Source organism: Mauremys reevesii, linkage group 7, assembly GCF_016161935.1.
Source record: "Mauremys reevesii isolate NIE-2019 linkage group 7, ASM1616193v1, whole genome shotgun sequence".
NCBI classification, from domain to species: domain Eukaryota; kingdom Metazoa; phylum Chordata; order Testudines; family Geoemydidae; genus Mauremys; species Mauremys reevesii.
The window spans coordinates 62,865,585-62,889,836 of NC_052629.1; the positions used below are offsets into that span (position 1 = coordinate 62,865,585).

The 24,252-nt window shown below is 41.0% G+C and overlaps 1 protein-coding gene across 4 annotated transcripts in view; it reads right to left on the bottom strand.

Moving 5' to 3' along the window:
* SAMD8 (sterile alpha motif domain containing 8) overlaps positions 1–19,810 on the bottom strand; it is a 30,408-nt gene extending 10,598 nt beyond the window's left edge. The window contains exons 1-3 of one of the 4 annotated variants that reach the window (XM_039481159.1): positions 19,615–19,810; positions 17,382–17,432; positions 4,936–5,525 (exon numbers count right to left, since the gene is read on the bottom strand). In XM_039481159.1, coding sequence (XP_039337093.1) covers positions 4,936–5,510 — 575 coding nt within the window. In that variant the 5' untranslated portion in view covers positions 5,511–5,525; positions 17,382–17,432; positions 19,615–19,810. Of the gene's footprint in view, positions 1–4,935; positions 5,526–17,381; positions 17,433–19,154; positions 19,420–19,614 lie in introns of those variants that run through there. The other 3 variants (XM_039481157.1, XM_039481158.1, XM_039481160.1) reach the window with 3 other exon arrangements.
* Positions 19,811–24,252: the final 4,442 nt, after the last annotated feature.

The following is a 24,252-nucleotide window of genomic DNA, read 5'->3' on the forward strand; positions in this document are numbered from 1 at the left end:
GAGGATCATTCACTTGGACCGCAAATATAAATACACCCTGGGTATGGGTGACTAGGTTTTCAAGCCCTGACTTGAGTAACAAAAGATCTTCATTGATGGTAATGGGAGTTTTGCTCAAAAGATAGTAGGTTAAATATAGCTCTGATGAATTTAACAGTTTAGTTGAAGTTCATTATTTTCAAAGCATTCAACATTTATTAGTCGGGGTAGAGCATGGTGTGTGGTGCATAGTTAGAACCACTGCTCTTTTTGCTCTTCAATTCACCTCTTCCTCTCTTCCTAGTGTTAGGAAGTTCACATTTATAGCACTAATAGAACGTATTTGGTATAGTTTTCTGAGACCTAAAATTTAGATATATAGTAGGATTTTCAGAGAAGCTTAAGTGAGTTAGGTGTCCAATTCCCACTGAATTTCAATAGGAATTAGGCAGCTAAATCCTTAAACGCCTTTGAAAATCCCAGTCAAGATGTATGCAGCAGGAGAGAAATACTAGAAAAAGTTCATTTCTGTCTTCATGCATTCTTACACAAGTCCTCACTCAGATGGCACAGTCTTGAGTACGATGTTTATATACCTAGAGAAGATAGGAGGGACATACCTATTACTTGCAAAAACGTAATCACTTGGAAAGGGTAGAGAAGCCTAAAATGCCTAGAAATCTCAAAGCTATTCCAGAGTCCTTGCATGATCAAACTTTTTGGTATAAGTTTTAATTTAACATTTAGTAAATCATTACTTTGCACTTATAATACATTGTATGTTTCATTAATGTAAATATCACCCCCACAAAGTAAGTAAACTGAAGCTTGGAAGCTAAGCAACTTTTTCAAATTCACAGTGAGCAGAGCATGAAATAAAACCAAAGAATACTACCAGTCCCCTGCTTCAGTAGAAAATATGCTTTTAAAATGTGATAGTTTCTTGTTATCATTTTACAAGCACTTAAAACATACTTAATGCTATATGATATACAAGGATCACAGTCCTTTGCTGTAGTATTGTGCTGGAAAATGGGGAGGGTAGAACAGTTTGCATAGTTGGTAAACACCTACCACAATCCCATTTATGTCTCCACAGCAAAAGACTCTGGGAACTAAAAAGAGCCATGTAGATATTCAAGGCTCAGGCTCTGAAGGGCAGGGAAAGGAGTGGGTTTCAGAGACTGAGCCCAAACATCTACACAGCTATTCTTAGTACCGTAATGCGAGCCCACATCTGCAGACTAAGATTCTAAGATGCACTGCCACGTTGTTAGGGGTTTGTTTGGGGATTTTTTGGGGGGGGGGGGGGGAGGCGGGTCATGTAGACATACCCCAAGAGTACTGGGAGAATCAGGAAAAAAAAGTGTAGAAAGCTAACGGTAAGCTATTGCTGGCTGCAGAGAGGCCACTCAAACTTTTCTAGTTTCTGTCCTCTTAGTGCCTCATCTGTTGTATATATCAATGAACTGCTGAGAAGCTACAAAGCATTTTTTAAATTAAATTAGAATTATTGTGTATGAATCTCTTTAGCCTTGTTTGTCGAAGTTCCTTTCCCAGAAAGCTGGTACTGCCAGTAATTTGCACTTTGCAATAACAGATTTCAGCTGAAGCTGTTTCTCTGTCACATGTCCCCTTTGCTACACAAAAGGGGAAAAAGCAATTACTCAGACACTAGCTCTGTTGTAATCCTATGACAATGTTTTGGTTGTTTCTGCTAACCTTCTCCACCATTGCCCCTCCCAATGCTGATTACAGCACTTCTGTCCTGGGAACAGACTCTAGTATCCAGTCTTGTCATGACTGTCATTCTCCCTTCTTCCATCACTCCCTTTGGCAGTCACTTGCTGAGTAATGTCTAAATTAATGACAGGCTGTGCGGCCTTTATTCACATGATTAGACTTTGATGAGATGACTTGTGAAGTAGAGACTACTTTAATGAATAAAGGCTGCAAGATTGAGTCTTTCCTGATACAGGTCATGTCTTATTTCTGTGCACTTTATAGTAAGTCTGTAGTATAGTGTGTGAGAACTACTTGCAATGGAGCATTTATTCCACATTAAACTCACATGGTTGAGCAGAAACTAAGTAGCTCTAGCAGTTGCTCTCTCTGGATTTAAAGGAAACATTTATAGCATGGCTGTCATTCCCCTATTATTAAGGCTGCGAGTTTGTCATGGAAGTCACGGATTCCGTGACCTCCATGACTTCTCAAGCAGCCAGTGCGCCTGGCCTTCAGGAGCAGCTCAGGGATCCCTTGTGCCAGGGGCACCGGCCACTGCTGGGGCAGTCTCCAGCTACCACGCCCCCACCCCCCGCAGCAGAGTTTGGGTGTGGGAGGGGCTTGGGGCACTGGACAGGGTGAAGCAGGCTCTCGGCGGTACTTACCTGGGAGGGGCGCCCCAGAAGCGGCGACACCCCCCTCACTCAGCTGCTCGGCAGAGGTGTGGCCAGGCAGCTCTGTGGGCTGCCTTCGCCCAGAGCGCTGGCTTTGCAGCTCCCATTGGCCAGGAATCTCGGCCAATGGGAGCTGCAGGAACAGTGCCTACAGGCAGAGGCAGCGTGCAGAGCTGAGCAAGGGGGGTGTCGCCGCTTTCAGGGAGGCCCCCCAGGTAAGTGCCGCCCAGAGCCTGCCTCACCCTGTCACAGTGCCCCAACGCCACCCCACCCCACCCACCCACCAAGCACCAGTGAGGGTCCTGGGCCGCACACTGCAGCCCCCTCCCCAAAGCAGCCAGGCCACCCTTCGCCAGCACCTTCTCTAAAAACTTCCTATACTATTCAAAACAAGTGGGCCTTTATGGTAGTACTCATGTTTAGGAAAATGTGTGGGCTGTTTATCAACAGCCACTTACCACAGCCATTTACCAAATGCAGACACATCCAGGCATAGAGCAATTATATCTCTTGGCTAAAGGTGGAAAATGTATGACAGCTGATTGCTACAGTATGTTAATGGAACTCCAGTTAGTGACTTCTACATCAGCAGACCTGACATTCCTCATTACATCTGGCTGAGCAGTCAGCCACAAACAAAATAATTTCCAATGTAAACAAATCAAAGAGTCAAATCCCTCAGCTTCTTTCAAATTCCCAGCCTAATTGTATTATTATACACCTCTACCCCGATATAACACAAATTTGGATACAACCCAGTAAAGCAGTGCTCCAGGGGGGCGGGGCTGCCCACTCCAGTGGATCAAAGCAAGTTCGATACAACGCGGTTTCACCTATAACCAAGAAAGATTTTTTGGCTCCCGAGGACAGTGAGGTACTTCACTATCATTATTCTGAAGTACCCCAGTCTCTACCTAGTGATAAAAGGGAGTAAAAACCATTTCGTTTAAACTGGTATAGGACAAAGGAAGTTGGAGAAATAAATTGTATATTAGCAACACAGTTTAAGCACTTTTGCTATCACAACTCTCTATTTGGTCTTTACTAATAGCAGATGAAGAGATGGATTCCTCCACATTTGCAACTTGTAAGTCTTTAGTCTCCAGTTTTAACTACGAACTTTATCCAGTTCAAAGGGTGACTGAGAATAAAAGATTATTATTTGGTTACAATAAAGCTTTTTCCACTACAGTTGCTCAGTTTCGCAGGAAGCAGTTCAGTTTCTTCAAACCCAGGAAGAAAAGTGAGCTCTTAGTATCAAATACAAATAAACTGATTGTGGAATTAGCACTTATATTGCTTTATTTCTCCAGCATGCTGGTTCATCAGTTGTCAAGGACTGTCACATCATTTCTCAGCATGCTATACACATTGCACAGCTACTTCAAAGATTATCACAAAGTGACAGAAGATTGCATGGAAGAAAATGTTTTAAAAGGCAAAGTTTGCCATTTACTTTAGTGCACCAAAGTGGTTGTAATCTTGTTCAAGTGCTGCATGCCTCAAAGAACGAGATTCAAAAAGCAAATTCTGCAATTCTGAAAAATGAGTTGCACATATACTGAATGATATCAACTTGTTATCTGTGTCCATAGAACACTGGTAATATTTGGCCAAACCTATTTAAAGAGATTTAAAACAAACAAAAAAAACCTCATCACAAAGGCTTGTCAGTCCATCCCACAATCCATATCACTGTGTTCCAGTAACACCCACAATATGCTGATACTGTTCAAACACAAAGGAATATACAATTCCTACCTCAAAGCACTTAGTCTACAATACAATCTCTTCTACTACCCCAGTTCAGTGCCTTGCTTCTTCTATGAACTCTTGCTCTGCTCCCAACTCTGCAACATGAATTTGTCATCAAATGCAATTTATTTACAGTCCTGTTTGGTGAAGCACCAGCACAGACTAAATTAAACGTTACAGCTAGTACCCAGAATGGAAGAAAGGGCAGCACAGCAGGAAAAAGCAACACAATAAGTCACCTGAAAGTGAAGCATCCCAAAAGGGAATAGGTTTTTACAACATGACAGAAGCAGCACTCAGGTGGAAGGAGATCTTATACCTCAGGTTAATGGAAGCACTATCTGCTATATAAATTACAACAACTAGTGTTACTTATGAGATTTTAATGAACATGTGAGAAGGGAGTTATGATTCTTTAAAATCAATTTACTTGGAGTGTGGGAGGAAGGGACAGTCAAGTCAGGTAGCGTACACACCTTTTAAGTAACCATTTAGCTAAGGAAGTAGAACTGATCACAGCAGTTTTCCTTTAAAATCCAACTGTATAGTAGTAACAGCAGCACTTTAAGTCAACTGCTCAATTTCTTTTTTCACAAAAGCCTTTTAAAATTACATTTCTTTAATCTCTTGGGAATAGGAGTACATTACAATCTAGACCACATTCAGAAATGTGATATCCCAATGCCAGGTGTTAGATATTGAAAGATTATTATGAAATATATTGAAATTCAAAATATCATCTATAAAGGTGTAAGAATTTTGTGATTTAACACCATCATTCTGTTTCTGAACAAGTACTTACCTGTCTAGAAATATGTCTGGTAGCGGTGGATATGTCTGCATGTCAGGTACACGCTCATGTACTATAACCATGACAAATGATGTAAAGCCAAACACTATGAAAACATATATACAACTTAAGACTGTTTTCCAGTACTCAGGGTCCAGTCTTCGCATAGGATGTTTGTTTTTCCCATTTGTGTATTGATACTGATCGGCATTCAGGTCAGTAACTGGTCCACAGTCCCGTGGTACTTCACCATTACAAAACCAATCCGTACCTTGAAGGGAGCCAACAGAAGGAGACATTGTGCCAATGGGACTATCACTGTTGTAACCCAACTCTTCTAAAACCTCAATATGCTGTTTCTGCAATTTGCGTATCGACAACATTAGTCTTTTGATATCCCCCAGGACTTTGATTTCCAAAGGAGGAGATCGCAAATCAAATTCAGTCAGTGTCAATAATGTAATTCCATCCAGTCTGTGTCTATTGCACAAAACGTCCACATACTCGCAGAAGCCTTCTTCCTTTAGCCATTTGGCTACGTTCTTAGTAGTCCAACGTCGGATGCAAAGCTGGTTGTTGCCTGCCATTGTCTTACTCTCTACCTGCCAATAAAATACATTAATTATATACTGCAGAGAGATAAGGCTCAAATGTCCAAAAAATATTCCCAAAGAATTAATGTACACACATTAACCACACTGTGTGCTCATAATTACTTGAATAAGAAAAGATATTAAAATTATTTCCCCTCAGTATTAAGATGTAGATCCACTATTAAATGAATAGTAAAAGTCTAACACTTATTTAGAATTACTTTATAATATTCACTGATCCAATTTACTATTTTGGATTCTCAAGGATTTTTAGATTCATTTCCTGAATCCTTGAGGTATTTTGTAGAATTCTAGCTATTCAAAAAAGTTAACTAAAAAACAACAAACAAACAGAATAGACTATACTGAGCTACTCCTAACCAGAACATAATTATTCTTTAATCACATTCCTTTATCCATTCTGTTTTCTAAAGCTTAATTTAGTTCTTACATAAGGGTATCAGTAGATTTGGTTTGTTCTCCAATGACAAACTTTTCTGTTTAGATACAGATTTCATCACTGCACTCTTCCGCAGTGTACAATTTGCAAGCCAGGTAAAAATACAGGCAGACACCATGAAAACTTCCCTATGCAACTTTACCATTGACTCTTCAGTCCTGACCTATAATACACTGCTATTTCAGACCTAATCTCTCCCCTTAAGACAGTGCTGTGTCTAGTCATGTTCTGCTTGTGATGTATAGAAATAGAAAATAGGATGAGATCAGCTGGTTTTAATTTATGCCCTTTTTAGAGTTGAACATAGCTATCCAAAAATATATACTACTGTTAACCCACTGCACTATCTAAGCTACTTTCCTTTTTCATTGTCTGCTACCTACTCCCTATAACTCAGAGTTCCCCCAATGCCTGACATCACTGATTGAGACCCACTCCAGCTCAGTTTCCCCACAGAGATTCCAGAGCACTCCTTGATATTTACTCCTCTCTCTTAAACCTGATTGAAAGAGCAGTCTTATTTCAACATTTTATGGATCAGGAACGGATATTTTTCCCTGTTGGCAACACAACATCCTGTTCAGAAAACTATTTTCTGTCCAGCTATGAACTGTCATCTCCAAGAAGAAATACACAATCCTTGGAGCCTCCTGTTACAACATAAGGAGAGCTTCTGCATCAACATATTTCACGGTTTCATGACAAGATATGTACTGTAATTATATACTATATAAGGCATAAGAGCAACAAGGAGAAGGGTAAATACCTATAATGCCTCAGATGCCTCATGCTAATATTCTGCATGTTCAGAGTGTAAGCATATTTTAATTTATCCATTTCAACTACAATAACAAAGTGACAGATACTTCAAATTGTTTTACATTGCTGCCACAATCATTTAGCCTGTATTTTACTGTGAAACAAGCATTACATCTAGCTCCAAAAGAATCCAAATATTCTTTTAAAAAATGATGCAATACTAGTGTCAATGATATTACATAAAAGAAAATAAGATTTATGCTGTTGGGAAAATTTCCAATATTCCCAGATATCTTTTTGGACTGTGGAATATTACTCCAAGGAAGAGGTAGATGTCCCAATACTTCAGCCACGTAGAACTAATTTGTCAACCACCACAGAAGTTTTCTGTATTGGCTGACTAGGTGAGCAACTGTAATCCCATCATCTGTACTTTTATTAATATAACATAGTAAAAGCCCTCCCAGAAGTTGAAATATTTATTTTTGAAGGCCAGTATAGTAAATCACATAACTAATATAAAAAAGTTAAGGAAAAGAAATTCAGAGAGATGCTCCCAGAAAAAGCTAACAAATTGAAAACACACACGGGGAAAAAAAGCTTATCAACGACTTAAGAATGCTCAGAATTACTACCATGCCTTTTTCAGCTCAGAACACATTTATGTGTACACTTTGCATTTGAGGGGTTTGTATATTACATAGTCCAATGCTGAACAAAACAAAAGTAACAGGTGCCATTAATGAGTAAGCAAGATCTGTAAAAGTGGGGAAATTAATTTGAATAACTCAATCATGGAGAAACCTAAGAGATATACATTAAGCTATATAAATACATATATTAATATTAATACAACCCTATGACCAGAAGGACCATTCTTTAACCAGGTGTAGCATCTGAAATTACTCATGTGTTAGGCTGCAAGTTGACAGTATCTCTAACGCAAAGATTTAATCTCACAAATAAAACACTGTATATAAAGCTAATACCTACACAAACCTTATTAAAAATATATTGATTCAAACAATGGCCAACGCATCCATAATACATTGCTGGGAGAGTTTCTGCCATGCAATTTGACTCCCTATATGCAGGGGTAGAACAATGGGATTTATGCACTGTATACCTTTTATACACCATTTTGAAGACTGATATCACCGAATAATGAGGCTGATCTGCATATTGATTAATTCAAACAGGTGAGCTATGGTTCTGCTTTCCTTTATCAGTGGTAGATGTGTTAGTTTATCTGATGTTCCTAAACCTACAATTTTTTAAAGTAGAGAGCTAACTTTACACAGCCTAATGTACATAACTTTTTCAAATTTAAAAACTTAAGTAAAGTTATATACAAAGGTCACTGTAAAAAGGAATCATTCCAGTTGCTGACAGCTCCCTTACTGCCTTTGTTCAGTACAAAAGAGTTGTAATATTTTCCATTCAAAATAACCCTACTTTTTCTATTCACTACACAAGTACTGGCAGCAGGCTGTATTATGCAGATCACTAATTCCAAATAAACTATTACAGGATTTTTTGTTTTGTACCAAAGCATCTTGCGTTAACACCTACAAATTGTTCTTCTATCAGTCACTAACCTGTGCTTCTGATTTTTCCTGCTCAGAAATAGAGGCAATACAAGAAAAAAAAAAAAAGACTGAAGTAGCTGCTTCCAATACCTCTTGTAACGGATACTGTACACTGCCAAAGGCTTTGAGAAACAGTAAACTTAGACTCACCAAGAATTCACTCAAAAATCCACTAATTTTCCTTATCACAAAGCAATTCCTCAGGATGAACTCAGAAAATTTTGCAGAATCCCAGAGAACTCAGTTAACATTTTTTATCAAGAATTATAACACTAGACAGACCTCTCCCTCTGACATTGCAGGGCAACTATCACCCCTCAAACTCCATGTAATAAGAGTGATTTAATAATGCTGAGCAAGCACATACCAACACATCAAAGGTCAGTACTGGCAGGGTTGTACTTCGGAAAGGTCTACATCTAAAGTACGATGCAACTGATAGGAGCTGCTTACTAATTTCAAATGCATAGGAGGAGGAGGAGGGAAAACTGAGATAGGGCATAGGTAGATTTAAAAAAAACTATAAGAGAAACAAACCCTTATGTGATGTGGAATAATTTTTCCCCCCTATAGCTTTTACCAGTTTCAACAGTTGCAAGTTAATTTTGGATCAGTTATCTTTCCCAGTTTGTTTGAACTAAAAAGGCTCCTTCCCCTCTTTTTATGTATAATTCATATAAAGCCACTTTAACCTGCACAATAAAAATAATTCTGCTAATGTAATATAACCTGTGCATTAAACAAAGTAATGTGTAATTAATGAATTCAACTAGTTCAGTTCAATAAGTAATTCACTGAAAGTCAATAAACTGATTGGAAGAGATTGCTTTTTAACATGCAATCTATGAATAAAAATTAGGTGCAAGAGAATGAGCTCTACTAGTTCTAAAGTCTTGAAGGAATGGCAACCAGAAAAAAAAAATCTATTCAATTCATTAACTACACATAGTACTTCATCTGTATAACACACGTTGATTTTAAATGCAAATCATGTATTGATAAAACTGTTATATGCCCAGCACACTTAGTGTACTTTTAGTTTAAAACTTTCATATTAGTTATTTCTGTAGACTTTTAATTTAACTCCAAATTCCAAACACAGATTGAAACAAATGAGTAAAAAACCACAAGTAAATAAGAAATGCATCATACACCATTTTCTAACAAAATGTAAAAAAAAAAACCCTGAATAAATTTAAAAGCAACTCTATTGCTTAAATAAATGTGTTGAGATATAGCCTATCCTCCTAGTTAGCATAAAGTACCACCAAATTTAGTGTAAAGGCTTTTTTAGTTCCAAAACAACATATTTTAATGGCTACCAAGCAATGAGACTAAAAAAAATACAAATGCAAGACAAGATTAATATCAGTGATTTAAATCATTATTAAAATTGATTATTTAAATCTACCCTGTAAAGCTCAAACTCTACTTTAACCCATTTCCATTAATTTTCATAGTTTTATTCCTCTCAAAATAGCAGTTTCTTCATAGCCTGATCCATCTGAGTGTTAAATTAACAAGTAACATTTGAAAGTTATTGCAAATATGGAATGATTGTATACATAAGTATAGTGTAAAAATTAATCCAGGAAAAGCTCCTTGCCCTGATGGACACAGTACTAAAATGCAGTTAAAGTAAGGCAGCTGGAAGCAAACTTTTGAAACTGAAAATTTTAGGATTTTCTGTATTACCCATCATCATGTTATTTGTGTGCTCCCAAAGAAAATAAGGTTTGCATGATGTAATACCTGAAAGAATTAATGAGTCTTTTACTCTTCTCCCTTCACTGGTAGGAAACAGCTCTGAGAATATACATGGACCTTACTTTGGTTTTCCTTCTCTCATTATCCCTTCTTTCCCCCACTATAGTGGATAGTACTTTTCTAATTAATGGGGAATCCTTCAAGGGAACTCCTTAACAGATTAGATGCTTCCTATAGTCTAGCCAAAGAAATTTCTATTGTTTAACTGCACAGAATATGGATCTCCTTGGCAACTTTTGTTCTGATCCTTCTAACTCTGATAAGTGAAATCTGTTTCACTCTTCAAAGTAAATTTTACATTAACAGTGAAAATTGGCATATAAAAGGGACAAATCAGAAAGACTGAAGTCATCTTAGATAACTAGACTTGTACTTTGTAGGAAATGGTGCAGAAAGACCTATTTACTTTCCTTCTACATTGCCTGTTTTATCTCTGAAGCCAAATATCTAAGTCCACTATGAGTAATACCTGGCAAGCAAAGAACTTAAATGTCAAAGGGTGGAATATGGTTGCAGACATTGCTGATGGGCTACAGAGGCCTTCCACGGAGTCAGATTATCAACAGTCGTTCTCTCCTTTTGCATGGCATTTCCCCCTTTCCTCCCAATTACTCAATTAAGGACATGTACAACTGTTGAACTATGACTAAAGCTTAAGGTCTATGTGCAAAAAAATCCACCCAAAACAAAAAATGAATCTACTGAGTGTTACCATTCTGTGAAAATACACAGTTCTCTTTCACTCCAATACTTTGACCCCTCAAACCACAAATATCCCTGGTTCATTTAAAAAGCGAAGTTTCTGTATGAAACAGACCATAACCAGCTTTGTTAAACATAAGTTGTTTTGCTAAATAAGTGCATACTGTAATTTGGTATATTTAAATATCTTATCATTGATTATCCAAAGTTAGTAACATGACTGAAGCGCTGTGCTTTTGGAATTACCAGCAGTCAGCCATGAAAACAGACCTGTGCTCCTAACTTCCCAAATGAAAGCATTCATAGGACTTCATAACTGTCAAACTAAAGGTTCTGTGGAAAGGTGAACAATAAAATCACTGGTGCCAGGTAACAAGCAGCATGGGTATTATAGGATCAAAGACTGTTGCCGACTGGAGCAGGATGGGCATTACTGTTTTAAATGCTGCTTGCATCCGTTTTTTTTCCATCCCTCACTTCAAAAGTGAAACAACTATGTTGGGTTCCCCCCTTTGAACTTGGGTCTGAGTACACTGGTAGCTAAACACCCTTAGACAGCAACAGAAGTGGTGGTGTCTAAGCCATGAACACACAATAGGGAACAATAGGAATGTGAACCTATCCTGATTGCAGTTGGAAGTCGACCTTCATACACCAGTTAGTAGTACCAAGCTTGAAGCATGGAGAGCTAGTTACATAGTACTGCCTTTATTTTAGAAGGACTTTTTCCCCCCAAGGTGATCTGCATCTAACTTGCAACAGAGGTTGCTATTACAAGCTTTTGTGAAGTTCTCAAACTATATAAAGCAAATAAAGCTCATGATAATGCAGTCTTTTGTCTTTGAAGAATGTTCATTAATGCACTGAGCTGACCTTGACTTTGCCTTCAAAATGTCACCACATACAGTATATTGCAAAATCCAAACTTACTGCGTTTGCACAGTAAATCGCTGATTTTAAGTTTTTCAAGCAATATGTGCGATTGTATGTATAAGCATGATCAAGAATATGGTGGTGGACACAAACTGGAAAGGGGAAATATTGTAAGTTAGACCCTTATTTTCTTAACAAAACCTTGCTTTTATACAGTTGCTACAAAAATGCTGATCTGACAGCTGTTGGCATGGTCAGCAACACTGAGTCTTAGATTATGCTAAGCAAGCCGTACTTTATGAAGAAAAGCTAAGTGATCTTGTATTTAACATAGCACACCCTGTGCCCTAGATTTTGAACTGGAAAAGAGAAATTGCCTTTCTTGCACTCCTCTTCAAATAGTTGCAGTAATGGAAATAAATGAGTGTTCTCAATAGATTTTACTTCTTAAACTACATGATGATGTTTTATATAAGATTTATACTGCTAATTCCAAAGTTCAATTATGTTTAAAGAGAGCCTCTTTAGTTTGTAATGTCTGCACATAAAATGGAGAAAGTATTAAAAAATTACTCAAAGCTATGTAAGTTGGCTTCGCAACCAGCAGAAAGTGATTATGTTTTGCAGTGAGCTGAACAGTACACCAACTGCTACTTTATTCTTACACATTGTTAAATCTCATGGGCGACCAGTGCTCATTTGAACACTGAAATGCTCAACCTCTAGCCTAGTAACCAAAAACGCAAACACTTTTCATTCACAGTTATAACTTGAGGCACAAGCAGTGACAAGGGATTTTGAAACCAACTGATTAAGTATCTTACTTCCCATGCCACCGAGTGTAACTTACACGTTTGAATGTTATTGTACCATTCTATTAATATTTGTACAAAACTTAGAAATCTGAAGCACTATGTAAGTGCCAAGTATTTATTTTCTTACTTAAAAATTTTTACATAGCAAATGGAGAAAAAAAAAGTTACAGAAAGGTAGCTAACTGCTGTTCTTTGAGATGTGTTGCACATGTCCATTCCACTGTAGGTGTTTGAGTGCCTCATGCACAATTGTTGGAGATTTTACCCTCAGCAGTACTGTGGAGGCAGCATGGGCACCCTCCGGCAGAGATGAAAGTAAGCCGGTACAGTACACCGTGCCGGCAAGAGCCAGTACACCGTGCCGGACCGCACCGGCTTCCGCGGCTGGGATTAAAAGGGCTCTGGACTCCCCACAGTGGCGGGGAGCTCCGAGCCCTTTAAATCCTGGCCCCAGCCCGGCAAGGCTCAAGGCTCCCGCAGCCTCCCAGCTGGAGCTATTACAAAGAGGATGGATCTAGACTGTTCTCAGTGGTAGCAGATGACAGAACAAGGAGTAATGGTCTCAAGTTGCAGTGGGGGAGGTTTAGATTGGATATTAGGAAAAACTTTCACTAGGAGGGTGGTGAAGCACTGGAATGGGTTACCTGGGGAGGTGGTGGAATCTCCTTCCTTAAAGGTTTTTAAGGTCAGACTTGACAAAGCCCTGGCTGGGATGATTTAGTTGGGGATTGGTCCTCCTTTGAGCAGGGGGCTGGACTAGATGACCTCGTGAGGTCCCTTCCAACCCTGATATTCTATGATTTAACTATTTTAGTTAAAAACAATTTTAACAAAAACAAACCTGATTTTAAAAAACTTGAATGTTTAACTAAATTCAAAAATTCATATGCTTATTTTGTTAAAATATTATGTCTGCTGTTGAAGAAAAAAAATCCAGAATACGTAACACTGTTGTTTTAGTTAAATAAAAATTTAAATGCCTGTTGGTGATGTTCTCCTCCTAATACAGCATGGCAAGAAAATCCTCCAAATATTAACGATTAACCTGTTGAATTTGGAGATAGTTCACCTCCCAAGTGACTTCATAAATATCTGCTTCAATTACCTTTGGTAAATGAAATAACCAAACAATCATTCATTTTCTGATACAGCTGTAAATCTAATCTGAAAAGTTTTAAAAATAAATCACTGTTTAAAAATGTATAGTGTGTACATTCCAAAAATGAAACCTACATCCATCTCTGAGTTGTGAAGAATATGTATTAAGGTTATAACAAACAAGAATGCACTTTTATATAGAAATCCATGATTAAATCGAGTCTTCCTGACTAGTGATTTAAATCATGATTTAACTCAAATCCACCCTGCTTATACTTATTAAAATAAAAAGGAGAAGGAAGAGATACTATGCACATGACTTACTAGTAGTGTATTACTAAACACTGACATTGCGTAGGTGCCCAGAAACTTGGGAATCTGTTGCGCTGGTGCTGTACACCACACACACACACGACTGACACTTTAAAATTATACCAGAAGGATTAGAAGTATTATTTGTTTTATTATATTAAAGGCTATCAAGAATAACAGGGAACCTTTCCCACACGTAAGTACAAAATAAAGTATCTTTTAAGTTCCATATCCTACTAGTTTATCAAGTTTCCCATGGGCGCCTTTCCATTGTAGATAAAATAACTTTGGTCCCAATCTTGCCAGCTGATCTGTATGAACAGACTTCTGTATGCTTGCAGAGCTCTGTTAAGATCAGTTGGGCTCTAAGGGATGCAAGGGACCACCTAAACAGATCAATTTGAATATTTTCACCTTTTCTAAACGAAAAAAATCATTTCTAGCAGAGCACTGCAACATCATGATGTCAATTGTTTGGTACTAAGAATGTAAAAAAATCAAAACCAGTAGTCAAGAGTAAGACTATTTGCATTGTTTTCAAAGCCCTTTTATCAGTTGTGGCCCCAATCTTGAAAAGATTTACATACCTGAGTCCCACTGACATCCATGGAACTACTCAAGTGCATAAAATCAAGCATGTGTGTAAAGCTTTGCAGAACTGGGGCCTAACGATCAATCTTAATACCCTCATAAGATGAATAGGTCTACCATCAACAAAAACATTAGCATTAACCACCACCACCAGTATGCCTTCTAATAAAAACTTTTGCAGTTCACATATTTTTTAAATAAAGAACATGGTGGCCCAACCACCTGATAAGTTTATCACTTATTTCACAATTTTGCTCATACTGCAAGGAAACAGAATGGGAAAAGGCAGAGTAACCTTCAAGATGAGAATGCCATAGGAAGCTTCATTCCTTGTTAAAAGAAAAAACCCCCACAAAAACTAACGACTTAATCTTGCAAAGTGATTGGGGAGGGGCGGGGGACTGCATAGGAATAGGGTCTGCCTATGCACATCACTTTGATGGACTGGGACCTAAATTATTAGGCACTACAATTAAATAGAGCAAAGCTATATTTAAATAAGTGTCAAGATTGTAACACAGAAGGACTTGCTGCTCTTAAGTCAAACCCCACTAAATGATCCAACATTTTATATTAAGGATCATCAGTATTAATGGACTCCTCACTTCCATTGGTTTGTGTCAAATCCCCAGAAAAATAAAAACCATTAGTTACAATTTATGGATATTGACAACTATATTTAATTCCCAGAGAGACTATGAAGACTCCAAGCTAATTAAACACGGAGAACAGTTTAGGCAGTTTAAAAAAAAACACAAAAAACCCCACAACATTCTATATTCAGCAGAATGAAGCAATTCCTCTGGAGTTGTTCCTGTTAGTAGGAAAATATATATTGACTACCATAACTACTTGTGTATCCAAATTGCAGATTTTTAGGACTCAGTTATTACTATTTATTCCTGTAAACGTAACTTTGGTGCTTCACTGGGACTAATGATTTTGTTAAGTATCATGGTTATCCGGTGCAGGTGCCATCGTGTTTCAGAGAAGTAGAACAGAGATCCTAACCACTTAACGCTAAGGCTAAGATTGTGTCATGGATATTTTAAGTAAAAATCATGGATAGGTCATGGGCAATAAAGAAAAATTCATGAAAGCCCTCCGTGGCCAGTTGGGAGCTTCAGGGCCCTCACCACCAATAGGTGGTTGGAGCTCCTGGGTCCCCTCCCCCCAGGCTGGGAGCTGCTGGGGTCCTCCTGCCACTGCTGGTGGCTGCGGAAAGCTGCTGGGTACCTCCGCCCCTCATGGTGGCCAGGAGCTGCCAGGTATCCCCATTGCCACAGCTCCCAGGCATCGTGGAAGGCAGCAGGACCCTGCAGCTCCCAGCCACCATGGGCTGAAGTCACGGAGGTCCAAAGATCACATGACACTTTTGCAAGAACAGAGGTGATTAGTCTCAACATGTGGAAAAAATTCTAGCTTTAGTAGTTACATTTTAGTCTATTTAACTCTCTTGTGAAGTTTAAGTATTCTTCACTTCCTACCCCCCAAAATGTTATGTCATGGAAAATGTGTGCTACCCCAGATTGTATGGCATTATCGTAGAAGGTGAAAATCCAAGGGCTCTGATGCTCCACTAGCTAATCCAAGAACTAGCTTACAGCATGCACTGACTTCGGTGGGGCTCACTTGTGAAGTCCTTACTGCAGGGTCATGGCCTACATACGTAAAAGAATTTCAGGATCAGATTAAGATTTATGAATTTCATATAGTACTGTCAATAATAATAATGAATTGAGAAAGGACTGCACATGAAGGAACTCTGATATGAACGCTGGCATGTAAACAAATAGACACTGGTCTGTATCAAATAAGAGTTTGTAACACCCAAATGCAAAGGATCCTTTAAAAGGCTGGGAAAAAAAGTAAATTCAACTGAGTGCATATAACAGAAAGAACTTGATTAGAAGCCCAGGCAAATGTAATATTCATCCATTCATTCTGCCAGGACCTAAATGGACAGGCCTAAGAGATTATATATGCTTATAAGGGTAAATAAAAGATCTACCTGTAACCTATGGATCAGAAATGTTAAAACCTGTTCAAAACAGGATGTAAAGACATTGTCTGAAAGCCAGAAGACTGTTCACTGTATATTCTGGGTCTGCATAAGAAAACAGAAATTTAAGTTTTTCAGTTTAATTTCCTATGCTTTTTAAAAGAGTACACACACAGAATTCCACCATGTGAACTACAGTGCGCCATATGAGGATTATCAGAAGGGTTGGGACCTTTACATTCAGAGCACAAACTTCTAGTACTTGAGCTCATGGAGTAATGGGTACCAGGAACAGGCTGTTATCCTCCATGTGGACCGGCCTCTGTAGGGTAATGAGTCTTTGCCAGCGGGCTTCACAGCTATTTGCTAGACCACCGAAGAAATTCTGAGACTCCAGAATCTTGGGTTTAATTTCAGGTTCTGGAAGGGAGTGTACTCTAGTTAGGTATCAGAGGGGTAGCCGTGTTAGTCTGGTTCTGTAGAAGCAGCAAAGAATCCTGTGGCACCTTATAGACTAACAGACGTTTTGCAGCATGAGCTTTCGTGGGTGAATACCCACTTCTTCGGATGCATCACCCACGAAAGCTCATGCTGCAAAACGTCTGTTAGTCTATAAGGTGCCACAGGATTCTTTGCTGCTCTAGTTAGATAACCATGTATCCTCCTTCCCCAGCCCCACCTTCTGTTTCTATTCTCCCTTTTCACCCTGACTCCTGCCTCCAGATCATATCCCCAGTTCCTGTCCCCTTCCCTCCACTTCCTGCCTCCATTTCTCCTCTGCTCCTATTCCCTCTTCCTCCTGGGTCCTGCCTCTGTCTCCTCATCCTTTGTTCCTCCCTCCAGCTCTGTATACTCTTCTCCCTGCTTTGCTCCTGCCCCCAGTACTCCCATCCTCACCTCCTTTCCATGTTCTTCTCCTTGAGTTCGGCTGCTTCCTCCTCTACATTTCTGGGATGGGAGGAGAGGGAGGAGAGTTGTATTAATGAAAGCACAGGAGGCTCCTTATTCTCAGTTCTTGTGCTTGGCAGTACAGAAGGCCCCGGCTACCGTGAGGAACAAGGCTAGGAAAAGCTCTGCTCAGCCCTTGTCACCCTGGGGTGTCCACTGTGGGGTAGTACACATGCCATCCTGCAGCACGAAGGAGCTCTGTAGGGATGGAGTACACTCAGTGCAGATGGAATCATCCAAGATTTTAGCTGACAGCTTTAAATAAATCTCAGTGTGAGTGAACTGCTATTTTTCTCAAGTTTACAGGCAAGAGTCATGCAGAAAACCTTAAGAAAGTGACTTAACATAATTATTTGTAAAACCATATAACAGGGAGATGGAGCACATTAATGCTTCCTCCACCAATTGCCTTTTCTTCCATTTGTTTACAAAGCTGGGGGGTGGGAACGAATAGCCACTTCTAAGATATGATTTCAAGAGTTAGAAGTTAATAGATTAAGATGCTTGTACATTACTTCAAAGGAAATCCAAATCCTCCATTTAATCATCAAACCACAACAGCATAGGCAGCATTAGTTCAAGCTTCTCCACAGTGCCTTGATATTCAAACATGATCTTCAAGTGGAATGACCAAACTGTTTCAATTTTTGAATTTTCTCCTAAGTACATGAAATGGAACCACAATTGGTATCAACTACCATAGAGTTTTGAACAAAAACTGGAATGCCACACTGTCACAATAGGTTTCAGAGTAGCAGCCGTGTTAGTCTGTATCCGCAAAAAAAAACAGGAGTACTTGTGGCACCTTAAAGACTAACAAATTTATTTAAGCATGAGCTTTCGTGAGCTACATCCGAAGAAGCTCACGAAAGCTCATGCTTAAATAAATTTGTTAGTCTTTAAGGTGCCACAAGTACTCCTGTTTTTTTTTACTGTCACAATAATTATCCATGCTCCTGCAAATAGCGACATCCTTATGTTACCAAAATTATACTTTATTTTCTTTAGAAATAATTTGATATAAAGAAATCTGGTGACAGAATAAAATCAAATTAGGTCAGCTTTTCTTTTAGATTATAAGGGTCCTACTAAGCAAAGTGTCTTAACAGTCAAACATTAGCATAAGTTTGACTGCATGTATGTAGCACATAGACCAGTTAATTAAAGATTTTGCCACTTCTACGGTATGTATCAAAATTTTCCAGGAAAGACTTTTCCTCCTTACCTTGGTTAATATAAAAAACTTGCACAAAATAATTTAAAATAAAATGAACATGACAAGTCACCAAAACCTAGGAACATTTTAAGTTAAGACTGTCATGGCAACTTTCCCCTTGTACACAGGCAGCATACATTATAAATAACTTGTGCAACTAAGGTGCAAATTTCCTAGAGAGAAATTTTAAAAAAAATTAAAAACTTAAAAAAAAAGTTTATGTCAAGACTTCAGTGTTACACCAATGGACAAACTGGTTGTAATTAGTATGCAACGAAATCCTGACCTTGAAACCAAATCTTTTGTGTATATAGCATCTCCTGTAACTTATTCACAACAGAGCAATTATCTATGTGGATCTGCTTACAAAGGCAGCAACAAAATCAATCGACTGACAAACCTCAACACAATTTTACAGCGTTTCCTAAAATAGGCACATTCCAAAACACAAGTTTCATATAAAAATATTGAGCCATTTTAAAGAAATATACAATGTATAGCCATACATGGTAAACAGAGAAACTACTCTTTTTGTTTGAATTTTGTAATTATTTTCCAAGCGTCTTGTTCCCGGGGCCATAGCAAGTCCGTATCATCGCTGCGCGGCAGAGAGGGGAAGTACCAGATGTTAAACGGATACGCTACAATCTCGGCCAGAGCAGCACCCAGCCAGCGAACAGTGACCGATCGCCCCCAGAGGTGCGGCTCACACGGAGACTGCCAAGGGGCCAAGCGCAGCGCTGCTGGTGGGGAATGGGGCCTGTACAGAGACACCTCCCCCAGCACAAAGCACTGCTGAGCGGCGGGCATCTACCGCACACCGGGCAGGAGATGGGGGGAGAGATGCGCCCCCAAGGGACGGGGGGACCGAGCCGGGAAAGGGGTCTGATACCCCGTTCCCTCCCCCTCCCGGAGCGGAGCGGGGCGGGGCGGGGCCGCCCCTTGTAGACCCGGACCGGACCTCACCTCCCCGCGGGACCGTGCGCGCTCCCCGGCGACGCAGAGAGGCCCGTTCCCGGGCGGCCGGTTGCCCCATCACGCGGGCGGAAGTGCCGCCAGCGAAGACCCGGGAGCCCCTCCCCCGTCCCGAGCGGAAGGGGCGGGATCCGGCGAGGGGCGGTGCTCGGGTTCCTGTGAGAGGCAGGCGGAGCTGTGGTTTCCGCCCTATCAGCAGCGGCGGGGGCGGGGCCGTGCTGGCCGTTAGCCCTGCGAGGGCGGGGCTGTGCCGGGAAGGGCCCCGCAAGGCGTAGGGGGCGGGACCGGCGGGGGCGAGCCGGCCCATTGCCCCGCCCCCCGTTGCTCGTTACCCCGCAGAGGCTCTTGGGCAGCCCCCCCCTCAAGTAGCCATGGCAACCTGAGGCCCAGGCCCCTTCGTGAGCCAGCCCATAGGCAGCCCCATCACTGGCACTTACCCTGGGCCAAGGCAAACCAGGGCACAGTCATACCCCATCCCTACGGACCCCACCCCACTCTGTGCTAGCAAGGCCTGGTCTAGTGCCAACCTGTGTCCCTGCGCTCTGCCGAACCACTCCCCACAGGGCCCCCCGGTACCGGATTCTTCTTCATGTCCTGTCCTAATAAACCTCTGGACCCTGAGCAGCTGCCACCTTCTCCCCCAGAGGTGGCTGCCTCTGCTGAGGGGGCTTTAGCTGCCTAGCAGTTTGGTATGAAAGGTGCTCTCTAGAAGGACACGTTTATTATTACTTGAAGCGACATCAGCCTGCATGAGAAACTGCTGCCTTATGCTACGGCACCAAAGCTAGGGCACCAGACGGGAGTTAAAGTAACCCCCATTGGCCCTTTTGTTAAACTTACCCTAGAGGTCTAGCTAAACAAAACAACCTTGAAATTAGAGTCCAGTAGTTCAAGAAGGCTGCGGTTCACTACTCATTGTAGAACTGGAGCTGTCAACCCAGACTTCTTCACAACCCCTTTGATCTGTGAAAGGGCGTGCAACCCCCAGAGATGCAGTAGCAGTATCTTTTCTGCAGGTTGTATGAGGAGAAAGGGCTCTTACAAGTCTTGAACTAGTTCAATGGAAGGGCTAGGTGAGAAGTGTTGATTAGTTTCTCCCTTTCCTGAAGTGGAAGAGCATCAGCAGAGCAGGCCTGTACAGAAAGTGTATGTAGGTAGGGATAAGGGAGTAAAGGAAAAGGCCCTACAGGAAAACATGAAGGGCTTTCATCCTCTTTTGCTGTTCAGATTTTCATTTATAACTAAGTTATGTTAAAGTAGGCATTTAATTATAACAAATACAGCCATTCCAGCTTACTTCTGATCAGTTTTGATAATCCAGTTTGATATTTTTGGCTCTTATACACATCATCTAAAATAAAAAAAAAAAAACACTGACAATGAAAGTGCTGAAGATTTCTGACAAGCATTGAGTAGAATTTTCCTCAGTCCCACAAACCTGCACCTGAATAATCCTATTAAACTTTGTAATACATGCATAAAAAGGGAGAATTCTTTTCCTATTGAAAGCAAAAAGAAATATAAATAAACTGGTCAATAAATTCAACACCCCTCACCCAAGGACATGCTTCCTGGATAAATTTGCTGAAAAGATCTGCTGTCTCATCTAACACTAATGTCTATTTTCATACCATGGAACTAGTACAAAATATTTCTTTATCTTTGAAGTGTGCCATTTTAGCTTCATTACTCTTCCTGGTACCTATATAAGAAAAAAATGAGTAAACTGGCAGGTAGCCAAAAGCTTTCAGTCAGATATTTATTTGAAATGGTTCAAAGAGCAGGGGTGTACAGCTCAGGTAACCTGTGAGACCATAATGAAGTACCAGAACTTTAGGTGCCTCCAAAGTTATAAATAATCTGATAAAGGGGAAACTGAGGCAGGATTACATAAGGGGGCCAATTTTTAGGGAGCAGAAGGTGTCCAAGAAAGAAATTACTTTTGCCCATCAGTCTTTTCGTTAATATACAGTGCCTTTGCAACATCATAATGTGCTCTGAGGAACTTGCACAACTTACCTTTATTGGTTATATAGCCACTGCCACGCCTAACACAAGCTTAATACATTCTAGCTTCAGTAATAATAACAAACTTTGGTGCTAATATAAATCCATCAAAGTTAATGGAATGCCACCAGCAGCAAATTGACCTGTATCCTTGCAGCCTTTGTTTTCTGAGACCTCTCATTTATAACAGCGAACCTGATTCTGCAATCCTTACATGTGCACAAATCCCAGTGAAATCAAAGGGAGTTTGGTATTCTGACCCATTTATTGTTCCATGCATAACTTACACCACTGGGTAAGTGTGATGCTCTGTACCTTGGGGGAACACCCTGCACCCCTATGTTCATCCTTATAATATGATTGTGTGGTATCCAGTGCAAAGTTTGTCATGTCAGGTGTCTTCGGAAGGCTCAGGATCATAGGCACTGACTTCCCCTCTTTTCCATGGGTGCTCGACTCCCCCCCATGCTGCCCCCAGCCCTGCCTCCACTCCACCTCTTCCATGAGGCCCCACCCCTGCCCCATCCCCATTCCAAGCCCTTCCCCAAAGTCCCACCCCACCTCTGCCCCCTCCCTGCCCCTATTCCAACTCCGTCCCCAAATCCCCACCCCGGCCCTGCCCCTTCCCCGCCTCCTGCCCTGAGCGCGCCATATTCCCGTGCCTCCTCCCAGATCATGTTAATGCTGCCACACAGCTGTTTGGCGGTGGCTGGGTGGGAAGTGCTGGGAGGTAGGTGGAGGAGTGGGGACAGGGCATGCTCAGGGGAGGAGGAAGAAGTGGGGTGGGGGTGAGGGGAGCTTGGCTGCTAGTGGGTGCAGAGCACCCACTAATTTTTCCCCATGGGTGCTCCAAACCCAGAGCATCCACAGCGTCAGCGCCTATGCTCATGGTGCACTGAACATTATTGTTATAGTAATGTTATAGATTAGAATTTCATATATATAGTTATGAGGCTGAAAATGTGTCCTCATGGCTTAAAACAAGCTCAAACAAAAGCTCTCCAGGAGCAGAGGCCCAGGCAAAACTCTCCAAGAGCAGAGGGGCAGTTCACACCTCATCAGACCAGCCACACAGAAACAAAGGACACTGGCCTAGGCAGCAACAAAGGATCTGTTGGACTCGCCAGTAAGTCACCCCCCTTCCCTTGGTCAGTTTGGGACTACGATGAGGTAATGCTCACCTGACTCTGAAGGTGGGGAGCAAAGAAAGGACATGATAAAAGGGAGAGACATTTGCCATGCTCTCTCTCTCTTTCACCTCCATCTACAAACACCACCACCACCAAACGACTGAAACACTGATCAAAGGGGAGAGCCTGGCTGAAGGGCAACCAGCCAGCCTGTGGTGAGAAGCATCTATGTTTGTAAGGGCACTGAAAGTGTTAAGATCAGCCTAGAATGCGTCTTGCTTTTATTTAATTTGACCAAATCTGGTGTCTTGTGCTTTGACTTATAATCACTTGAAATCTATCTTTCATAGTTAATAACTTTGTTTGTTTATTCTACCTGAAGCAGTGCGTTTGGTTTGAAGCATGTCAGAGACTCCCGTTGGGATAACAAACCTGGTACATATCCATCTATTTGTTAAATTGATGAACTCATATAAGCTTGCAGCATCCAGCGGGCATAACTGGACCCTGCAAGATGGCACTTCCTAGGGTTGTGTCTGGGACCGGAGATATTGGCTAGTATCATTCGGTTGCACACTCCAAGCAGGAGCTGGCCAAAAGTGCTCACTCATGTAGCTGGGAGCAGCTTACATGCTAGAGGCTGTGCGTGAATAGCCCCGGAGCGGGGATTCTCACAGCAGAGCAGGGTAAGTTTGGCTCCCAGAGTCGAGGATTAGAGTGATCTGGCAGATCACCGGTCCAGATAACACCAGGGGAACGTCACAGTAAGACATCAATTTATTGGGCCTAGAGCCTTCCATAGCTGTTGAACCCACTTAAACCAGGTCTGAATTAGACCAAGTCTGCATTTGGCCCACTGCGTCTTGTAGCCTTAAAAGAAAAAGTTGCTGCATTGTATGACCAAAGTACAATTTTTACCTTTTCCCCCCTCTCAGCCGATTGATTGTAGTAATAATGTTTCCCCCTATGTGGTACACCCTGGGACCTTAATTTGTCACAGTCTCCCCCGAACAGTTGAGCAGGTGGTGGCCTACAGGCAAGTCAGCAAAGCCAGACGTTGTCTTGTAGAAAACTCTTAAGCTAAGCATGCCTCAAACACTTTTCTGGAGCAACCTGCTCTAGAACGGAAAGGTTATTTCAGCCTCCAAGTCTGTTCAGACCGGTGACTTCCCCTTAGAATGCTAACAAGGGTTCCTATTAGTTCTAAACTTGATGGTCATTTTTATGATATGGACACTGGAGGGAGACCACCAAACTCTTAATCCAAAACTGTATGAAAACCAGCAACCTGGAACTGAAAGGCTCCATATCCCATTCCAAGGCCTCTGACTTCAAACCCCTTTCATCACTCTCCTAATGTGCATGGACACTGGCAAGCATTGATCCTTGGCCTCTCTGGTAACACTGCCAACCCATTAAAGAGGCCCATTAGTTCCAGTTGTAACTGATTTTTTTGGAAACTGGACTGAAACTACTAATTCACATAAGGCCA